We start from the raw sequence: 22,841 nt of genomic DNA, 5'->3' as shown, positions 1-22,841 counted from the left end.
CTATGTCCATTGCTTTTATGTCTTTTTGTCGTCTATGGTGTAACCCCCTGAAATTCCAGGAAGGTGTAAAGTTATATACAAACAGATCACTCACACCTACCCTAGAGTGTGTCTTCTCTGTAAAAATGTAGATGATGGGAAAGTCTGTTGATAGTTGTAACTTTCCACATTAATCTTGTACCCATTATCAGAGTGCAGACCACATATAATAAGAAACTTTATCTGTGTGCCTGCACAAGGTCTTCAATCATTCCTATTCTGAGGAAGCATTCATATTCCACAGGTGTTTTCATTTCTTCATGATTCAGCTTAAAAACAAAGAGTAACATGAGAGACAGCAATGAAAAGCAATGAGATTAAATGCTGTATTGATAAAAAGATGCAATACCCATTGACAGATTAATCACATTCTCTATATACAGACACCATCCCACTAAGCCACACAACAACATTCATATAACTCCTCAGTGTTACAACATGACAGTATGCAATGATGAAGACAAATATTTGACAACATTCATCTATCTTTTGAGTTTTAACCTCAGCAGTGCAAGAGGTCTGCGGCCAACTTGGCACATAAAGCTACAATAAATATTAAAAAGCATGTGTCACAATAGCAGCCAACCAACTTAATTCACTCCACGTCCACACTGACTGGGCAATGGGTTTTCCTATAATTATAGGATGTGACCAAAGAAGATGAGCTCAAATTCTCTGGAAAATCGTCTGAAGATGGTGAAGCACTTCAGGTAAAACGTGCACAGCAGATTGAGATGAGTAAATGGAATTTAACCTTCTGTTAATATAAAACTGAATGACTAAAGTTTATTTTTTGCCAGCAGACATGCTGTGAGACACAATATTCAGATGCTACAATTATCATAATGTTGTGGCTACAACAAGTCTAACCTGAGGCAGTAAACTTGAGAAGTTTTAAGCCTACAGCGCTAAGACAGCAGAGCTTAATGCTGCTGAGCAGAAAACATATTTTTCATGTCTTTTTACTTCTGGACCAGTGATGAACGACTGCTGTAATGGATCTGAGTGAGAAATGGAAGTGTGTGTGTGTGTGTGTGTGTGTGTGTGTGTGTGTGCGTGCCTGTTCTTACCAAAAACAAGAGCATGAATTCATGATGAATTTAAAACAAGCAACAGTCATTCAGTTCTTTTAGTCTTTTATTTCCCAGCGCATCAAGCTTCATTTGGCCCATTAAATGGTTAATATGCTACGGGGGAATGTAGCTCTTAGAGATTGTTAGTCATTACAGTATGTTCCTTCATTACCTGGTGGATTTTAATATTATGCAACGCAAAAGAAATAAATAAGTACATTAGTCTTTTCTCGGCAGAAGAAAGCAGTGGGATGATACCACTGTTTCATGTAATAATTATCTCCGCGGCTCAGCAAATTGTTTTGTGCTTTCCTCTGATGTTTTCTCAAATATGGTGAAAATAGAAGTGTAATGAGGGGTACAAAATAAAACATCTTTGCATTTCAGAGACATATGCAGTTTCTCTACTTCAGTGACCCAGCTTCTGCTGTATATTTAATTGGGTGTAATTTAACTCTTCAAATGTTCACTGTCCACATTTTAATTCAAAGTCTGCATCACAGTAGCAGTAGTAGTAGAAACATTTGTCCCTGTTTTCTTTCAGTTTGATTTCATTGACATCCTTATATGTCCTTAAAAGATTATATCTAAAATTGACAAACTTATGTTTGGACAGAAAATTATCCAGTTTGAGACTTTTTTTTCTGGTGATGCAGTAAAAAAAAAGCAACCAAAAACAGACAGTTGACTGGAAGCTGAGTTTCAAGATTTAAAATAACACTTACTCTCTCTTTCTTCATCCCTTGCCATCGCCTTCTCTCAATCCTTTCTAGCCTTTAAAACCCTGTCTCAGCTTGGACCGGGGAAAATATAAACCTTATTAAACACTCTCTTCAGACACTATCCCTCACATAAGAAATCTCTTTTTTAAAATAATGCATAGAAATATATTGAATTAAGGACTAATCCTAGGTACAATGCATTATGAATACGTCTCTGAATATGGGCCAGCTACAGGTCAAGGTGGATCCATTCCATTTAATTTAATCAATGATGTCCATGTGATGTGTCCTGTGAAGACTTTATATGAGTAAGGCTTTAGACTGAATGCCACCTTTGATATTGCAGATGTGTCAGTTCTGCATTTTACTTTTTACACATTTACAATGACTATGCGAGGGAGTACAGTTTATGAAAAACACTTTGTCAAAGCAGTCAACTGTTACAGGACTCTGGATGTAAAGTCCTATTTTATTGTGTTTCTAGTTAGTGCTGCATTCATGTATTACAGGTGCTTAAAGGTGAAGTGTGTAAGATTTTGGTGGAATTGGTGGTGTAATGCAGATTGCAACCAGCTGAAAGTTCTCCTGGCTTAAATTCCATCAGTATTCATTGTTCAGGATGTTTTTACCAGGAGCTGAATTATCCACAGAAGTCTCTTCCTCTCCAACACCAACTGACCAGGTGATTAAAACCCCTAAAAACGCTGAATAAAGCAGTTTCATATTACAATAAAGTGTTTCTCCAAATCTGTTTGGAATCTTGGAGAAGGGCAGCTCAATCACAACATGCTAATTTGTGCTCACCTTTTGTTTCTGATAACGTAAGATCCAGATGTTCAGGAGGTTTTCAGCAGAAGCCAAATTATCCATAGAGGTGTCTTCCTCTCCAAAACAAATGGACCATTTTATCAAAACCACTAAAAATGCTGAATAAAGTAGTTTCACATTACAAATCAGTGTTTCTCCGCAGCTATTCAGGACAGCTCGCTCACTACATGCTGTTATGTGATCACCCTTTTTCTTTTCTAACCTAATGTGTGTTCACCTTTTATTGGTCCAGATGTTCAGGAGAGGTGTCTTCCTCTCCAAAACAAACTGACTTGGTCATTTAAACTGGTAAAAACATGAAATAAATACGTTTGACATTACACATCAGTGTATCTTCAATGCTTGGCATGTTGCTGCTGCCTGCTCATCCAGCAGCTGCTGCTAATGTGTGCTCACCTTTTTTCACTGATAACTTAGGATCCAGACATTGGAGAGGTTGTCACTTGAAGCCGAATTATCTGCTTCTGTCCAAAGCAAATGGACCCAGAGATTTAAGTTAAAAATAGTGACTAAATCAGTTTTAATGTTACAAATCAGTGTTGCAGATGGGCCTCTAACTGAGGTGGCTGATGCGAAAAAGTGTTTGCATCTGTAGCCATTGATTGATTTGTCTGTTCTGGGCAAATGTAAAAACATGCCGGTGCAACATGGCAATCTACACAAGGACATAAGACTAACATCACAAAAACAAAACAATTCTTATTTTCAGGTGATTATACAAGAAATAACACATACTTATATTGTACTTTAACTGTTCCCAATGCGCTAGGTCTGGCACTGACACCAGGTGTGTCTTCCACAGTCACTCTGATGAAGAGAAAATCTCTCACAGTTCATCATGAGGAGATGCATGGATGTGTATAGCAAATTTCATGGTTGCATTTCACATCATGATTTATATTTAGCTCACATCGTGCAAGTTTGGGGTTTTTGGTTGTGCCAATAGGGAGCCACATCTTATTTTTGCCTCAGGGCACCCAAAGGCTGCAATCTGGCACCACAGAACCACCTAAACTGAGAAGTGGAGGTGATGATGATGATCAGACTGGTAGGATTTAGGTTTACAGCTAGCACAGAAACACACAGCTAGCCTGCAGCATTAGCAAGATTAGGAAGTTTCCTCTTGTTTTAAAAATGGATTCTAAATTAGTTTCTAGTCCAATAAACTCCATGTGGGGATGAAGATAAAATAAAATTCAAGCAGCTAGCTCAAAACTGGATTTACTCCGAGGCATGTTAACCCCACTCAGCACTGACATATTTCTCAAGCAAGGACGATAGAGCAACACAGACAATTTGTTTAATGTCTTTTGGTCTCAACCCTTTGGGACTCTCAAATTGCGCACGAGGCACGTCATGAATTTGGTAGTGTTCAAGTGTTCTAAAAAGGCGCTGAACTCCCCTCCTCTCCTCTCCTCTCCTCTCCTCTCATCCCCTCCCTCCTTCCACATGAATCCTCCGGGCCAAATACTCATTCACTGTGTGCGTCAACGCGCGATCTCCGCCGCTGCTCGGGACAAAACCGCACGCAGCTGCTTTCATTTTCCAGTGCTCGAGTATGCACGAACAGGAGGGGAGCTCGCGCGTCTTTGCTGCAGGGATATCACCTCAGATGGACTTGATATAGGACGAGAATACACATTTTTCACCTGATAATGCCCACGTAGAGGGTAGTTACCAGCGCCGTTTTGTGGGGAACAAACTTGTAAACCCTACTTTTACCGTTACCGGGTTTTAATGTGTTTTATGTGTTTGCGCTCAACAGTGAGGTAGACTTGTGCGGGCAGGTTTTTACCGGCGTGTCGGCGTGTGATTTATCCCGTGGATGCGGCTGTCGGGGTCGGTGTCTGAGCCCTGCAGGATCAGCCTGTCATAGGGCATAATGATTTCTCTGGCTCTTCACAAGTGGATGAGGAATACTTCACCGGAGATGCTGCTGTTGGTGAATATATTGTGGTTTTTACCTCTAACTGGAGCGGCTCCGTCTCAGACTACCGAGCAGCTGGACTCTGGGGTGGTAAGTTTGCCATCTTTAAGTTTTGATACTTATTGCTACTTTTGGACGTGGAGGGTTGGAAGTTTTTCCCCACTACACCACACACATCATTTTAGTGTGTTTTCCTATCGTAGTCTTCTCATAGAAAGAGAAGTTCATCCTACTTTTGGAAGTAAATGCTGTCCTCTCCTGATCTGAATTTTAACGTTTCGCGGCAGTCCAATGCACGGGGGCAAGCTTGGCGTTGCAGTTCGGATATGATGGAAAATAAGAGCCTGTTCTCCAAAGCAGATGCCTATAACTGCTCGCAATAAATAAATGTAAATGTATTTGCCTTGGCGGAGTATCGACCTCCTCCACAGCGTGCTGACATATATACCCTGCTCTGGTGAATGGCAGACGGGGTTCACTTCCAGAACAGTGACAGACCAAGCCATAAGACGTTATTGGCTATTTCCTCCTTTCAGTCATGCCTCTAAAATACTGCTCCAATATGTCATTTGATTGAACAATTACTGGGTTTAAAATAGGGCGATGGAGCATGAATAATGCAGGCGATGTTGACTCTTGTAAAATATTAACATATATAGAGGGTGAGTAGTTTTCATTAGTTAAAAATAATAATTTTGAGAATATGAAGCAAATCAATAAGTTTGTTTGTTGAGTATTTACCCAATTTGTTTTGTGAATGGACGCTCATGACACTTTTGATGCTGAGCAAATTAAAGCTAATGTATCTTTTCATCAATATGTTAGATCCACTGTATGTTTCAGCTTTGGATTTTAATGAGCAGAGCACCTGCAGATAAGACAAGTCTCTGCTAATTAGCAACTCCTGAGACAACAGCCTAATTAATTGTGTGCCTTAATGACTCTAATGTCAACATGCATTTCTCATTTGCATGGATGGATTCATGTTGCAGCTCATGCAGTGTTTTGTGTGGATCTTGTATCTCGTTTTCGGCTACAGAAGCTTGAGGATGAACCCTGTATTTAAGGACATGGCTGAAGTATTTTTATTGCTGGACCACCTCAGTGTGCTGCCTACATCATTCATTTCCTTGGTCTTAAATAACTGCGGACGTAAATTGCCCCTTAACTCCAAAGCTTGGTTGAGGACAGTCACGTGGTGTTGTGTAGTGCACAGACAGGTGAGAGGGAACATCCCCGAAGATGGAGTGTGCACAAGATTGTCTTTAAAAACAAGATTATTGTATTATTAGTTAAATACAAGGTTGGAATGCTTCAGTCAATGTACAGATCCCACAGACTGGTGTGTATCAGTGGTTCTCAACCAGGGGTGCAGGGACCCATAGGGGTCTTTGAGGGAGGGGGTAAAAATGGGAAATAGTTTCATGATTTAGTTCAATATAAAAGTCGAAAAGTTCGAAAGTTTAAACTGACAAATCTATTTTTAAGGGCTGTCAGCATTAGCACGTTATTTGCAATGTGATTAAGGTCCAAAATTAATGTCTTAATTTTATTATTTGCGATTAACTACAGAAATTCTGCATTTAATCATTATTTTAAAAAATAATTGTTTGACAGCCCTACTATTTTCATACGTAAAGACAGTATAAATGAGGGTGTTTTTCATTATGCAAACATATGCTTCTTAGAGTACTTTCTTCTCCCGTGACCTGGAAGTTGCTCCCCCCCGCCATCACAGAGGATCTTCCCATCTCTTACATGCACCTCGAGGAGCCTTCAGGAGAAGTTTAGAGAGAGGAAACACAGGTGAACTCCCCGTGTCTCTTCCCTGCATCTCTCTCCTCTTGCATCCTCTCTGGAAGGAGCTGAAACACGGAAAAAGAGACAGGAGTGTGGGAAAGGAAGAGGAGACACAGCATAATGAAAAGCACCATGAGTGTCACACTAGTGACTTTTTTGATCACAGGTTTCACTTCCTCCACGGTTATCTCCTTAACTGTAGTTGACAACTGGTCTTACTAATATCAAACAACCAAAATCTTTTCAGATTGAGGTCCCTGAAGTAAAATCTTATAAAATGGGGTTCATGACCTAGTGTGTTTCAATTCAGAGGGATCCTTGACATAAAAAAGGTTGAGAACCACTGGTATACAGACAAAACTGCTAAATATCCTGAATTCTTGATATATTAAAGATAGCTGCTTTAATCGTGTTGGGTTGTTGTGTGTGCATGATCTGGTGTGTGGTGAGGCAGTCCTTAAAGCTGTCCTGATACTATATTATCCCTTATCAAGTTATGTCTGAGTGTTTGAGCAAACATTTGGCTTCTTACCCATCCAGCAGAAACAAAGCAGCAAAATGGGCAACACTGGACTTCTTATTCTCACCACACATCCCGTGTAAGAGTAGAATCCACTGCTGTTTGTTTTCATCCTGGTCTGGCTCGCCAACTATTTAGAAAACTGTCTGTGCTTACTGCTTGTGAGGTATTCAACTCTGCTCATCAGCTGCATGTTTACTTCTGCCCTCCATCATTTCTGTGCTTGGAGCAGCTGCCCACAGTATTTTTATGAACCTACAAACCAAAACAATGAAAAGCAGCTGAAAGCTGCAGAGTGCTGAATCTGTATTGTCAATGAGATTAGCAGTACAGACCTTTTACATTATTGGAAAACGGCTGATTTGATGTTGATATCCAAAATGTTCCCCACCGCAGGTTTAAATGTGAAGGATGTCTTCTCAAGGTTTAAGATTGACTTATTACAGTTTAAAATGCTGTCTGAGTTTCTTCCAAATAGCTTACACTTTTTCTGAAACTGTAGTTCAGTTTTAACCTTGACATGCAAATATATTTTGACCTGGTGTGGTTGTGTGCTGTAAAGTTAAATCAACTACTTACCAGTCATGTCTAAGCATATTTTCAGTTGAAAGGAGTGGAATTTGATGGTTAGAGTTAGGGCTGCAACTAAAGTTTGTTTTTCTATTATCGATTAATCTTCTGAATATTGTCTTGACTGAGTGATTAGTTGGTTTGCCTCTCAGAAAATTATTTTAAAAATACCCATCAGAGTTTCCCAGGACCCAAGGTGACGTCTTGTATTGTCTTGTTTTTATTCCGTCCAACAGTCCAAAACCCCTAAATATTCCACTGACAATGATGTAAACAGAACATTCTCACACTGACCAAGAAGCAAATGTGTGATATTTTGGCTTTAACAATAAATTATGTTCTGATTTTTTTTCTGTCAACGGACCCCCTGTTCCTGCTCATCTGTCTACGTTACAGGCAGGCTGTTGTTACTGTTATCATTGCTGCTAACATTAGAAACACTGTGCAGCATCCAACTCAAGTACATTTTCTTTTCTCTTTGCTCTTTCTTTTATTTGCATTCCACTAACCCTGTTCTTTCTGTCTTGATTTCATTTAGTTCCCACTTTTTATTTCAGAATTGTTGGTGGTGGCCTTGAGGCCCAAAATTTGGGCAGGCCCATCCGACATTGGCCAGAATTGTGCAATGGCCAGTCCAAGTCTGCTGTGATTGTTCCAATATCCATCAATTTCCTTACTGGGGTTAGTGACTGCAAAGAACTTACATCAATACTCTTTAGTTACTGGGGATTGCTACCGATATCTACAGACACGGTTTCTGCGGATCCTTAAAAAGTCTTAAAAAGCATTGAATTCATTAATCTAAGAATAATGCATTTAGAGCATTTGTAGGATCAAGTAGATCATTTAACTTGACCAAAACAGTTATGTTTTATGCAAAATTATCCCTCTTCAGTTTTGGTGATTCTGAAATTAATGTTAAAATTTCACTTTGAGTTGGCATTTAAAAATTATTTAAAGGTATTAAATTGAACTTGCTTTAAAGTTGTGTGGGCCTTGTACAGAGGAAAACAGAAGCGCTATCCTCTTTCTGTTTTGGTTGCTGTTAGAAGTTTGTCTTCAAGGCTTTCAGACTTCTCCCACATGTATTCAGGTTGCTTCTTTTGTGCTTTAAATCAAGCCCTCATTTTCCAGGAAATTGTACTCGATGGCAGACAGAATTGCATAGTGAAAGCGGGGCTCATAGTGAACCGTTCTAAACGTGGATGGTGTCATTATTCTATAGCCATTACATTGTACAATGGACATTAACATTTCATAATAATAAGTTAAAGCAAAAGACTTGTCTATTTCTACTTTGATGGAACAGTGCTTTCAGCTCTACTACCTTAAACTCAGTCAATAGCCATAGTGCATATTTTGTGTGTGCATGTGTGTGTTTTGACCAAAAGCTCTGTGCAGTGATTTCATCCAGAATGTATAGGATCGCACACCTGAGTGTGATAACTGGTCTTGTTAACAAAGGCAGACACAGATTTTCTCAGGTTGTTGGTTCGATGTAAAAGGGGTTAGGCATGACCAGGGGAGTTTGACAGACAGATGGACAGATGAGCACGCATGGAAACACACTCCCTCCCCTGCGACTGCCTGATTGACTTTTAAATAAGACTTCTTCTACATTGATGGAATTGCTCTCAGCTGCTGAGAGCAGGTGGATAATTGGTTGTTGAGGGTTTGAGTGGGTTCTCCCATCTCAGCCCAGTTGTGTTCATAAGTGCTTTACATCTGGGACTCGGTCCACAAAAACAACCGTCTACCCACAGAACCATGTCCTGATCTCCAGCTCTGCTGCTCCCCAGCCCCATTACACTTCAGAGCCGCTGTGCTGCATCACTTGGCTTTTAGTCGAGCTTCAGTGCTGAATGTATCTGTCTCCCTCTTTAACTACTGTACACTGCGACCGTAATTAGTTGAACCGCAAACTTAAGCACAGCTCGGAGGCATCCAGCCTCTGGTTTCGCTGTTATCTGGCCCAATATATTACTGCAAAGCACCAATTTGCAATATCAGCATTTTAGGGAACTGCTACATAACAGCTAAAATGTAATCTGCACTCTGTTTTCTGCTCATCATATCATTTTACTCCTGATGGCTGTTTTCTGCGCTAGTACAGAGCGACTGAGCTTCTTAGGGGTCTATTGAGAAGCAGAGCTGTACTTGCTTTAGCAGCTGTCATAAGACAGAGTGAGGTAACCAGATCAGCTGCTGATAAAAGTACCTTAAGCACGATTTAGTCCTGTAGAAACTGACCTTAAAGATTTTCTTTGTAACATTTAATCTCTTTCAGTGACAAATGTGTCATTTTTTTTATGAGAAATACAACAAGTGTGCACCGTATCCCTAATGTGACAACCACACCCTGCCAGTCTGCTTCTGATACTCATTTTGCTTTATAATTTCTTCAATGAGAACACCATCTGGTCTTGTGTCCGATAATTTAAATAGAAAAAAACTGGTAGACGCCACCCTCCTGCGGCTACATCCACTGCTAATCCCACATACTCTCCCACCCTGCTAGACCTCGTAATACTGAGTTTTAACGCAACTAGCCTGCCCGGCACCAGTACCACCACTCCTCATTAGCTCTCTCTTTGCCTCTCATGACTGCGCATTTCACCAGTATCATATTCTGTCCCCTCAGTCTTTCAGTCTCCTTCCTTCAATTTTCTCCTTCCAATCCAGATAGGAGGCTTTCTTCTGCACGCACATCATGGGTTCTTCTGATTACACCCAGAGGCCCAGTGGTGGAGGGGACTCAAAGAGAAAACTGGATGCAGCAACAGTCGAGGGGGGAAGCAGGAGTGGAGTTACTGTGCTGAAATAAGCAATCAACCAAGCATGGTCAAGAAAGGGAAGATATGAAATGAAAAGAAAGAGAATACAACATCTAAAGAGTCATGGAGTTGGGACTACTTTTGCCTGACTGTGTCAGCGTAATGATTTAGAGACAGGGAGCTCTTTTTTCGTATCTTATACCTGTAAGCTATTTTAGAGTAATTGTCGTCAACAGCTGTGACATGACTGCAGATAAGTAGAAGAGAACAAAAAGCTAGTTAACTTCTCTTCCTTGCAGTGTCATGCTGGATTATTAGGATACTTTTAGCACTCCTGTCCCATTTCCATCAAGCTGTGTGACCTTTCTGCCTGTAGTGCTATATCATGGGGCTTCTATCCAGGGCAAGGACACCTTTTTCTAAAGATGTCAAGTGGGAGATGACTGCACAGTAGGATAGAATATATCATTGTGTGATGATTGACAGAGAGCACAGGAGACAGTTCAGCATGTAATATGTAGCACTTTCACAGCTTCTCAGGAAGAGCGAGATACTGTGGAAACTAACCGATCCTTCAGTCCGCTCCTATCCAATCTGTCGTCGCGGCTTTTCTAAGTGTAACAGTTCTCCAGGGAGTTGCAAGTTTCTGAGGAGATTGTCAGAGTTCATAATATCCTTAGAGGTCACTTCAACAAATATCTTAAGGGCCCTGACACTTTATTGGCTGCCACTACAGCATGACCGTCCAGGACTGATGCATGGCAGCTGTAATACTTATACTTGATGTTTTTAGACAACAACACCAGATACATTCAGGTGAATTCATGACTTAAAGTTGATAATATAGTTGATAATATCAACCCAGCTGATTAAATTGTTGAAGAAGTAGGTCATAAATTTATAAGCACGGCATGTGTCTGACCTTGTCCTTGACCAAAATGCTAAATCCCTGTCCATTACTGTGGTGCTGGATCTGGCTGACCCAGGCCAAGATAGACTTTGACTATGGCTTTCACATACGTAACTGTTACACTTTAGACTTTCCGCAGACCATGTGTTATTGTATGGCATGGAATGATAATAAAGGTATTAACTATTGTGGACTATAAGTAAAATGAATTTATTAAGATGTTTCCATTTAAAACATGAATAAACATTTAAATATTTGAAAGTGAAGATGTTCATGTTTTTAACAATCACTTCAGTATCATTTGCTTCTGGGTAGAACCCCTTATTTCTAAGTGTGTTGTTTTTTACCAGTAGGACTCATTTGCTACATATTGTGGGACATTTTTCCAAACTGAAAAACATGACTGACTGTGCAACACATCAACCCGCTCAGCTCCATTCACTCCAGCAGTCTGCCTTCTGGAAAAATTAAAAATTCAGTTAAACAGCACAAAAACTCAATGCAGTGCAGACCTGTGGTAGGGCTGAGACGCTGAGGCTTCTTAATGTCTCGCTGCTAATTGCTGCTGTGTTACTTTCTGTAATAGTGCGATGATTGAACTGATTTCTGGAACAATACTGTTGTGAGTCAAGAACTCCAGATTGCATCTCAGTTTATGTGTTTTTTATTTCAAAAGAAAAGTGTGGCACAGAACAGTATAGTTTGGTTTTGCTTGATTTTACAGTAGTGATGGATTTGATATTGTGGGCGAGTGAGTGCTGTTTGCCACAACAGAGCTGCACGCGATAGTCTTTTTCCTATGGCTTGAACTGACTTCATTACTTGAGCAGACCCACTCTGGGGCTCCCCATATAGAAAACCTCAAATCAACTCCATGTGGACAGCTCTATTTTAACCCAAGGAGCCCCGCCTCTCCTCCTTGACTTCAACCAGATCAAGGTTTTGGTTGTCATTCAAAGGGCCGACCAGATCTTGTAATTACAGTGGTTTCTGGTGTTACGCTGGCTCGCATACTGAGGCCTAAAATAATCCATAGCCCTGCCAGCTGAACTGCCAATAGACTGCTTTAATAGTACGATAAAGAAAACCCGAAAGCAACAACAAAGCTGCTCTGAAATTGCTTGCAGAAATTGGCAGAATTATAAGAAATGTGGTTTTGTGTGTGCATGTCCCTTTCTTCTTATGTGTTGCTATAAAATGTGCACGACTTTGTGTATGCGTCGCTGCCACACTGGTGATCTCATAGTTTTGTCGCATTTGTCGCTTCTTAACAAGTCGTGGCAGGGCGGATGATGACAAAAAGAAAAGGGGAATGAATGAGGACAACCGCTTATCATCTGTGGAGAAAGTCTCTAGACCCTTATGTGTTTGTGATCTAATTTCTCTGAAGGTCCAAGTGAAATGAAGGGAATTAGACAGGAGGGGGGAGGAGAGACCAAGAGAGATTGAGTGGGTGGCAGAGATAAGATATGACTCCATCCAACTATCACTGGCAATTAGGCCCACTTTCTTTTAGTCCAGTGTTGATACTCAACTTCCTATCAAGTGAATATAATGAGCCACTAACAGTCTGCTGAATTTCAAGTGCTACTCATGATTGTGTGAATTGCAGTCTGGACTGGGGTTAATCTTGCTGAATAGGACCATGCTGAAAATAGAGTCAGACACACACATGTACATGTATGTGAGTGTGTATTTTTGCATGTGCATACTCATTGCGGACCTGCCAGTTGCTGGCATTCCTCAGCTAACACTAGAGAGACATTGTCTTCTTTGCAAGGATCGCTTTAGTAACACATGACTGCTATTTCATGGCTTTCGTGTGGGCTTTATGAACTGCATACAAGGACAATCCATAAATACATGCTCATGTATGTTTTCCCTCCCACGGCTTTGAGCTTTGAAAGGCAGTTACAAAGATGGATGACATCTCGAATATCTTCACATGACTGTAAAATAACCATTACAGTTTCTGAGCTACAGACATGAGCGGATGATGACAGGATGGGCCCCTGGGCACAGATATGCAAAGGGCCCCATCACCTCTCCTACACAGCAGCAAGACACACAGAGTCGGATGTTGTTGTGTATCTCTGTGTAGTTGTTTTGTGGTTGTTTGAGGTGTTTGTGTGTGTTTTTTTGTCATTTTGTGTCTCTTTTTATGTGTTTTGCCCTTATTTGTGATTATTTTGTATCTCCTTGCTGTTCCTTTGCATATCTGTGTTTTTTTTTTATGTGTCTTTTTGTGATTTTTGGTCATGTTGTGTTTGCATCTCTTTGTAGTAGTTTTTGTGTCTTGTTGAGGTCACATTGAGTGGTTTTTTTTTGTGTCTCATTTATGTAATTCGTTGTTTTTCTTTGGCTATTTTGCATCTTTTTGTGTTTCTTTTGGGTAATTTTGTGTCTTTTGGAGCTTATTTTGTGTCTTTTTTGTTTGTTTTATGTCTGTTTGCAGTTGTCTCTTTGCTTGGGTGTCCCTGGGCCTTTGCCCCTTTGGCCCATTCAGTAATTTGGTTGAAAAAAGGTTAGTTATATGCACATCGTGTAGGAGCAAGGCTATCAAAAACCAACTTTCATAAGGGAAAAAGGTAACATCTGCACACTTACTCCATGCCACACAAGTTTATTGAAGACAATGTTTCAATCCTGCCTGGATCTTCATTAGGTCAAAATGCCTGATGAAGACCGGACGAAGATCCACGCAGGATCGAAACATTGTCTTCAATAAACTTGTGTGGCATGGAGTAAGTGTGCAGGCATTACCTTTTTTTCCATTCAGTAATCTATCCATGACTCCAGATTATTATTAATAATATTAAAGTCAGCATACCATTTTGGGATGTATACGGTCCCTGCTCCATAAAGTGGATTTCATTGACATTTTTTCATGTCTGTAAAGGCCACAGAGATTAAAAACATTTAAATGTGTTATTGATTAACTGAGTTTTGACAGGAAATCAATTATGCAATTGTGAATGACCTTTTCATTGTGATGTAGTTTGAGATTTCTCAAAGATGATGCAATGAAAAAGAGCAAATTGCATGCAGAGTTTTATACATACACATCTCCAACTCACTTTCAGCATACTGCTAAAAACTCTCTTCAAAACTGACATGAGCAATAATAATGCCTCTAAGACAACTATGATGGACACATTTACCCACATAAAAATGGTTCAAATCACAGTGTTGTGCCCAAATGGATAGTTTTGACATACACACACGCAGGTGAACACACAGAGATGGAAAAAGAACAAATTGAAAATTGTCTTCGGGGTACTCAGGTGTGTGTGTCTGTGTGTGTTTGTGTACGTATTTGCTGTACAGTCTTCTCCCTTATCCTCCCTCACCGGGCAAGCTTTATTCAATCCTTGTGTCTGTGGGCTTTGGCTGGGTGCCATGCCACATGACCGCCCACAGAGAGAAGAACTTCAAAGAAGGTTTCAGGGCTTTTTCCCTCACTGGGGACGCTGAAACTTATGCTTGTTAAATTAAGCTCCTGTTACAGGGGGATGTCCTAATTGGCTCCATCAGTTTGTTTACATTTAATGTCTGGCTGATGTTTGCATCCCTTTTGTTTCCTTACATCATCTTTCACTCCATCATTCAGTCAGATAAATATCTATCCATCCATCCATCCATCCATTTGTCATACTTCTAACTTTAGATGATTTATGACCTGACATATAAAAGGATGGATAATTGATACATGATTTTGTCTTCATCTTTGATGGACGTTCTTACAGTCCAGAGTGCTGTAAAGTTCCAAAGTCAAAATGTATTTAAATATAGATGTAATCATTTTCAAAATTCATGACATGTTTTAATGGAACAAAGTATGTTGCTTTGATTGATATTTATTTTATATTTAGCCTTTCAAAAAGAACATTTTAATTGGTAAAAGAACTGTTTGCTCTCCCTCTTCCTGTACACAAAGGGAGGTATTCAACAGTGTTATCAGGGTCCTCTAGCAGCAGTCTAAAAAGATTACATTTAATCATGAAAAAAGGTTGATTTATAAAACACAAGAAGTTTTATTGGATTTAATCTGATGAATTGCTTGATTCACATTAAGGATTTTGTAATGTAAACCTCTAAAAATATTACGTCAGACAGCTTCACTTGAAAACCTCAACAGCAGTTTCAATGTAAAAAAACACCATCAACAACAATAAAAAAAACCCAGATATTTGGTATACAGGCCTAATTTGCAGGGTTGTATGGTTGTGTCTGCCTTTTGTGGTCTCTTGAGGCTTTGCTGGATTTGCCACAGGAGTAAAAAATGCAGAGCTGATAAGACTTGACTTGGCCTCTCAAAAATGGAGGTGAGTTGCTGCTGGCACCGATGAAGCAAATTTTGCCTGTGGCAAATGAACCAGTGATTAGCAGTCTAAGCAGAGGTTCTTGTGGTCACAAAAAAATATATATATCCCCAAAAAAAGAAAAAAAAATTCTGTTGTATCATCAGAAACAGAAAGGCCAGTTTTTGTTTGCATCATTGCACACATGAATGTGCCATTTTATGATTTGACAATCTGTCCAACAAGTATTCTTATTCACATGCAGACGTTTCTGTGCCTTTAGAGACACACACTGTCAAACAAAGAAGCAGAAACTGATAAATGAGGTTTGGTGTGGCAATGTGAGCACACACAGTTTACTCATAAAGCTGTGCTTACACGTACTTGATAAACGAGACTCTGGCTTATGGCAGTGCATGTAAATATCTTCTGCAATGTCCTGCTGATTTTTCCCAAAACCTGGTTCCTTTTTCTCTTTCTCCATTCCTCTTAACCTTTGTTGTTCACATTCTTCCCTCTTCTTTCATTGTTTTCTCTTTATTTTCTCTCTCTCTGGCTTTCTGTATTACTTTTTCCTCTGAGTATTAACTGTGTTTGTCCTTTCTCTCTCTTCTTTTGTCTCACACTCTGTGTCTTTCTCTCTCTACCCACTCCCTTTCTCTCTCTGTTTGCCATTTTGTTTTTGTATTCTTGTCTCTATTCTGTCTCCCCACCTTCCTCTTCCCTCCGGGAACAGACAGTGGTTAAGTCTCGCCTCTCTGTACAACCAGCTGTTCCTAAACCAGGGATTAGATGATTCACTTACTGTCACTTAGTAATCCCTGTTGTCACACTCTTACACACACAAACATGCAAATTAGGACAGATTTTCCTCCCAAGTGTCTCGGAAATGACATTCACACCTCCAACTGAATGGAAAACTGTGTGTCAAAAAAAGCACGTCCATCAAAAATGTACAGTATCCTTTCTTCAACAAGTGTGCCATTATGCTCACTGTATCTGCAGGAGGGGAAACATACTTCCTGAAGTGAAGTGATTGACTGTTTCAGCAGGGTGGCGCGTGTGCCATCTGCCTGCAACATAGTGGGCTGGAATGTACCTGATGACTTTTATTATGCCATCACTTTTCTCCGCTGTCTTTCCTCCCTGTTTACTGCATGCGATCTGAGAAAAAATATTGAATTATAATTCTTCTAATTGAAAAAAAGCCTGCTAACAAAAACGGTAGTGGAGTGAAACAAGGCTCCAAAAAATGTCATGTCATCTTGTGTTCTTGTTGGCCAAAGCAGCAGTTCATTTCCTGTTTGGAATGGACCTGTAAAACTGTATTTTTTATGAAGACATTATTATGTAAAGCTAAGACTTCAAATAGAGATTATACAGAAAAAGACTGCTAAAAATGTCTAATATTATAACCCTGTCACTCCTTTAACCTAAATGAAGCTAAGTGTCACTAAAAAGCATAAAACGTCATATTGTGGTGTTTGTTCATTGGTGTAAAGGAAATGAAAAGCTTATGCAGGATATACTATATTCTTTCTGACGCCTACTTTTTACAGAAGCTTTGTCACATATCTGTTAAGCAGAGGCAATGCCATGTGCCAAGTCCATTGTGATCCACAGGAAATATTATATAATTTATGCACAAATTGTGCTAAATATATCAACTGGGATGGATATTTCACAGAATTAAAAGAAAGCAATGTTGTGCATCCTTCGTAGATCCATTCGGTAACACAAGGCTCATTGTTTCGGTTTTACTTTATCTAAATAATACCCAGATTTTGAAATGAAATAAGTGGTGTAGACTAGGTGAAGCCAGATTTGTATACGCCCACGCATCCAAAAGCTGAGAAAATGCAAGAAGTCAAGAAGTTAAAGAAGAGTATGTCTCAAAACATGCTTCTGGTAACAGAAAGGTAACAGAGTGTGTGTTATCGTGTATACTACATAAAAGTCAGTAATTAACTTTTTGTTTTGGCAATATTTGGCAAATTGATAGTCTCTCTTACTTTTGCATGGCAGAATTTAGTCAGGGTCTCAATTAGCGAGTTGCTCAAAATCATGACACACAATTTCAATAAATAAATTAAGCAATAGGCAGTGTAAAAACACAGCTGCAAGTCTGCTGCTGCCAAAACCAATCTAGTTGAGCAGTCTAGGATCAACTTTTACTGTAACAGGCAGGAACATTTCAACACCATCTGTTATGTTAACCCATTCAGAAACCAATTATGTTCCAAACACACACCAAAAAGTATTGTAATGGTGGATTTCTATTCCAAATGCAATCATGAATCATCAGCAAAAACTTTTTAAATTAAAATACTTGGTTATGTGTTTTTTTTCTTTGCTTGTTTTTATGTTTTTTGGTTATTCCAATGAGTGCAGAATCTAACATGAGTAACCACCTAATAGTAAAAATGAAAAAAATGACAATATTTGGTCTTAATAGACCTTTTATTGCCAAGAAACGAATGAATAATGTGATGCTGTAAAACGCACATATGCATTGCTTCCTCTTTCCTTCATGGTCAGCCTTGCTTGTTAAAAAGGGGAGTGTGGCTCTAATGTAGTCCACATTAGATAATGTAGAAAACTGTGATTTGCTAAAAGACATCCAATCGAATAAGTTTGTGCATTTGGGTGGATTCACACAGTACACATGGAACTAGACATCCTAAAAAAGTTATGTCCATTGACACGGTGGGGGGATCTAAATGGGTTGAATATTAATTTGTCAACATCAACATATTGTGGCACCTACGATTTTACTTTTCACAAAAATCACACTGACTGACAACCACTGGTAAAATTGGTATACACTGTTTTGAAAACCACAAAGGTGTATGTGTTTAAAAATGAGCAGTTGAATAGTTAGGATCTACTTTAGCAACACGCATCAGTGTCAGACTTCTGCAGAAGATTATCATGTGTCTGTTGTCTTGTGAAATAACAGGGATGTGTTTCTTTAGGCACTTTATTTGTAGGATTTGCAGGTTTGTATTTCTGTGAATCCATCATTGTATTTGTCCTCTGATCAATGCATGTTGATGGGTCACTCCTGCTGTGGGGCTCAAGGCTGAAACACTCAAGCTGCTGCTGTCAAAATCAAAAAAATAGTGAAGATGTATGTGACTTTGGAGGGTTTTTTTCTGTAAGTTTGATTTCTTTTGAGTCAGCAACAAATAACTTTCAGTAAATGTAAAGTTTCAGAGTTGAGCATGCTTGTTTGCCCTTTTCAAGTTGAGATGTCGGTCACAGTCACCAAAACAACACTCACGAAATTGGCCAATGATCTTCTAACGACTGACTCAGATTCAATTTCAGTGGAGTTGTTGCCTGTTGACCTGAATGCTGCGTCAAGCATGAGCTTCTCTGAAAAACTATATTTAATATTTAGCCGTTTGTTACATGAAATTTAATCCTTTTCATTAACACAATTTGTTACTATCTTTATTCAAATATTGGATGTCCCTAAATGATTTTCGAAGTCTAATGAAGCAATTTTAGGCCAGTTTTAGATTATATATTTAGAAAAATTGGCCAGATATGACAATTTATGAACAGATAAATTCGTAACTCAAAGAGAGAAAGAAAAAAAAGATTCTTTGAGAGTTTATAAAATATTGGCATGGCTTTTTTTGACTCGATACTGGCAATAGCCATGGCCAGAGGCATTATGTTTTCGGATCGCGACTTTGATTCAGCAATGAACTCAGTATTATTTGATGGTTATAGGTCAAAGGTCAAGGTCACTGTGACCGCGTCTGTTTCATTCTCGTAAACATGATATCTCAAGAACCCCTCAAGGTCAAGGTCATAGCAACCTTATGTTTGTCTCAGTCTTGTGAGTGTGATATGATTTTCAGTTTAAAATTAGCTTTTCTTTGGGGATTTTAAACAATTAGAAAAAGAGTGCAAACTGTTAACCCTTAATACACACATGCATGAAAACGCATAAAGGAGAGTGAGGTCATGTTCAGCTTGAAGCAGTGAGAGAAAAGGTGAGGAAAATGCGTCACACTAGATGAATGATTGCTAGGCATGGATTAATTCTCGCTCTTTCACCGCCTGGCAATCTAGCCTCAATTTTCTGTTCGATTAGACGTTTCATTCAGGCTGCATGTCACCCCCAATTTCCCTCCCTTTCTATCCCACCCTATATTCTCCCTCTTTGATCTTATCTGTTTGCACAAATGAGACTAAATCCATCATTTCTTTGGTGAATTGTGTTTACGCTCAGGATGTGCCATTGGAATGGCTTCAGGAGCTTCTCAGTCAAGCACACTTAAGCAAGGTTTCATTCCTTGGATCCTACATCATCCCGGTGTAATACTTTAAGTAAACCATCTCTCTCTGAATAAGCTGGTGATATAACATGGGAAGCTGCTACAATGGCTTTGAATAATGATAGCATCTTTGCACCCAAGGATGTTCTGATAAAATTGGGTTGACAGAAATGTCCTCAGTGGATAGCAACATAAGAAGCAGGAGATTGCTTGATGTGAGATGCTTACATCTGTGGGATATGTGTTTATTGGTTTACGGTATATGCCATTTAGATGAAAAAGGAATTTTCTACAGAACTATAAAGAAAAAAATCTTTGCTCGCTGTGTTGTCAAAGCTGTGTTGTCAAAGCTGTTTTATTTATCAGCCAAACACCACTATACACCTTTAGATACAAAATACCAGTCATATCAGTCACAGAAAAGGCGGAAAAAGGCTAAATGTACCTATTTGCCCAAATACAAGACCACCGTGAGTCCTAGAATAAGCCACATATTCACACACTCACAAATTTTTCTCTGTCTGTTAGCATTTTTTGTACTAATTTTTGTAGCCTCTCACAGTGATATTTCATGATTACAATAGTTCTTAGCTGCTTGACTGATGGTTTAGGTTCCCAGTCCATTTCTGCAGGGAAGATATCATGATATGCCTTTGACAGGTTTGTACTAAGAAATGTATTTCCACTGTGGCAGCAAAATATGTTGTGGTAAGACTTTAGGGGCTGAATAACTACAACATTTTGGCTACAAACAAACCATAATGCAACTGTCTCTTAATGTAACAGGCTAACAGAGTGCCCTAGGGATCCTTTTTTTTTTTTTTCGGCTGATGCAGAAGTTAGTATCCCTCTTGTTCCCTCATCAAAAAGCCTATAAGATTTTTCCATTGGATTTTGGATAGGAGAAAATAAGCTCTGTGGTAAAACAAATGTTCATGATATTGTATGTTTTCTTCAGCAAGATAACCTGCACAAATGAACACCGCTTTTAGGATTTTTGAAGCCTAAATGCATTGCTCTCTGGGCTACACTGTTCAGAGCCAATCATCTGGGTAATTTTACATGTTGCAGTTGAGCTTTTTTGGCTTTATGCCCCACTGAGCAACTTTAGGGATAATTGGGCCCCCATCTCCAACATTGTATCTGGTTCTCTTTATACATCCTTGGTGAACGCAAAAATGTCTTGTCTCAAATATCATATAACCTACACTCTTTCAGACGTAATTTCCAGAAAAAAAATCAACTTATTTTCAGGAGAAGATGACAGTCACTTTAATCATATTGTTGCCAATAGTTTAGGCACTCAGGTGAAAGAAATGTAACATGTAATGGTCAGAATCACAATTGTTCAACTTACTACCTGCAGCAGTGAGTCCATATTTTACAGTCATTTCATTGTGTGCATGAAATGGAACATTTTCCGCTCCCAACGCCCTCACCTCCTTCTATCATGAGCAAAGGTCTTCACATTCTGATGTCTGCAAACAGCCTCTAAGAGTCGAGGGAAAGCTTCTTTCTAAATTGGCATTAATTAGTAGATGATGGTATCTATCCCTCTGCTCATTTTTCTCCAGGGTCTGACCTCATCCTCGAGGTAGTGAGGAACAATGTAAACACCACAATGCACTGTGCTACTTCATGACCCTTTTGGACTCAGTTAGGTCACAAGGTTAAATGTCTCCCAGTGAGTCATTTCCTGTCAGTACGGCTGAAGATGAAGGGGCTCAGCAGCTGGTGATCAGGGTTTAACAGAGAGGTATTGTGGGACAGAGGCCACATGCACGGGGGGCAAAACTGATTCGGCTTTTGAGAGATGTTGCTGTGGTGATGCCATAGTCACAAAACTCGTTTTGTGTGTGTGTGTGTGTGTGTGTGTGTGTAGAAGCATTACATTACAGGACCAGAAATAGATGTGATGTCACAGGTCTGATATAGAAAATGATAAAATAATGGGCAAAGTGTGAGATTTATGTGACAGTTTGTAATCTGGCAGTGTGATATTCTACAAACTGGTTGAGCGTTTGACGGTGTTTTAAAAAAACATGCAGTTGTTCCTATTTGCAGGTCAAATTTTAACAACAGTGACCCTTGACCTTCGAGTCTGCCAGAGCCAACAGGAGCTCCCACTGAAACAGGAAACTCATTCTTCAACTCAACAGTTGAGAGATGATTGAATATTTGCAGAGGCTTGTGCGAGTGTGAAAATGCCTTAAGTGGAGTTAAGATAAAGTTGGTAGAACGATAATGTGGTACAAGCCTTTATCTTTAGTACTGCACTGCCTCAACATTAATTTATCTGATGTTTAAAATGCTGTTTACAATTAAAGCATGTTACATGTTCATAAATATTTCCAGTTTCTTTTCTGCTTATGTTATTTGCCAGAGCTGAAAAAAACAGACATAGATAACAATACACCTCTTCAGCTGGCTGAGACAAAAAAGACAATTTCTGACTTTTCCCCAAAAACCTTTCATTTTCTTACTGACTATTTAAGAATATCAGCAATATCTTTAAAAGCTTGTTGTCATTATTTTTGACTTCAAAAAGCTATGATCAAATGCAATTTTGGTTGGGTTTTAAAATCAATGCGGACAAGTCAAAGCTGTAGAAAGCGTTTTTGTTTTTTTTTCTTCCAGCACTTGGAAACCCATTTTTTTACAAACAGCTATGGTGCGGGATATAAAACATGAACACAGTCAGGTTTCTTAATGTCTTTGCATTAACAAAACACCTCGAAGCAAAATGTATTAAATCTCATGTAACCAAACTCTGTCTTATCCTTCCTCAAACTCACGCACCCACACACTGCCACTGTCTCAACCCTCCCGTTTCAATCGCTACAGTGATGTATCTGCAATTCAACAACGCTTCAAATCTGTGCCCACATTAATCAATGTCTCACAAACATGAAGCCTGGCTTTCTACCTCAAATCTATTTTATCCTTGGCTCGGACTATCAGCTTTGTTTCACAGAGGCGGTGAGCAGTTCACTCGCTTTGTTTGCTGCTTCCACAAGTACAAATTGCTATTGATAAACAAGTAATTTAAATATATTATTTAACCAGGGGAAGTCAGGGTAATTTT

At 39.3% G+C, this 22,841-nt stretch overlaps 1 protein-coding gene across 1 annotated transcript in view; it reads left to right on the top strand.

The window, feature by feature from the left end:
• Positions 1-4,174: 4,174 nt before the first annotated feature.
• LOC121960011 (matrix metalloproteinase-17-like) overlaps positions 4,175-22,841 on the top strand; it is an 85,478-nt gene continuing 66,811 nt past the window's right edge. The window contains exon 1 of the mRNA XM_088071223.1: positions 4,175-4,679. Within this exon, the coding sequence (XP_087927349.1) occupies positions 4,545-4,679 (135 nt within the window). The 5' untranslated portion in view covers positions 4,175-4,544. The remainder of the gene's footprint in view (positions 4,680-22,841) is intronic.

Source organism: Plectropomus leopardus, chromosome 20 (assembly GCF_026936395.1).
Source record: "Plectropomus leopardus strain MGB_pleo_1.0 chromosome 20, ASM2693639v1, whole genome shotgun sequence".
Classification (NCBI taxonomy): domain Eukaryota; kingdom Metazoa; phylum Chordata; class Actinopteri; order Perciformes; family Serranidae; genus Plectropomus; species Plectropomus leopardus.
The sequence above is the reverse complement of the archived record's forward strand: the minus strand, read 5'-3'. Positions and strand labels throughout refer to the sequence as shown.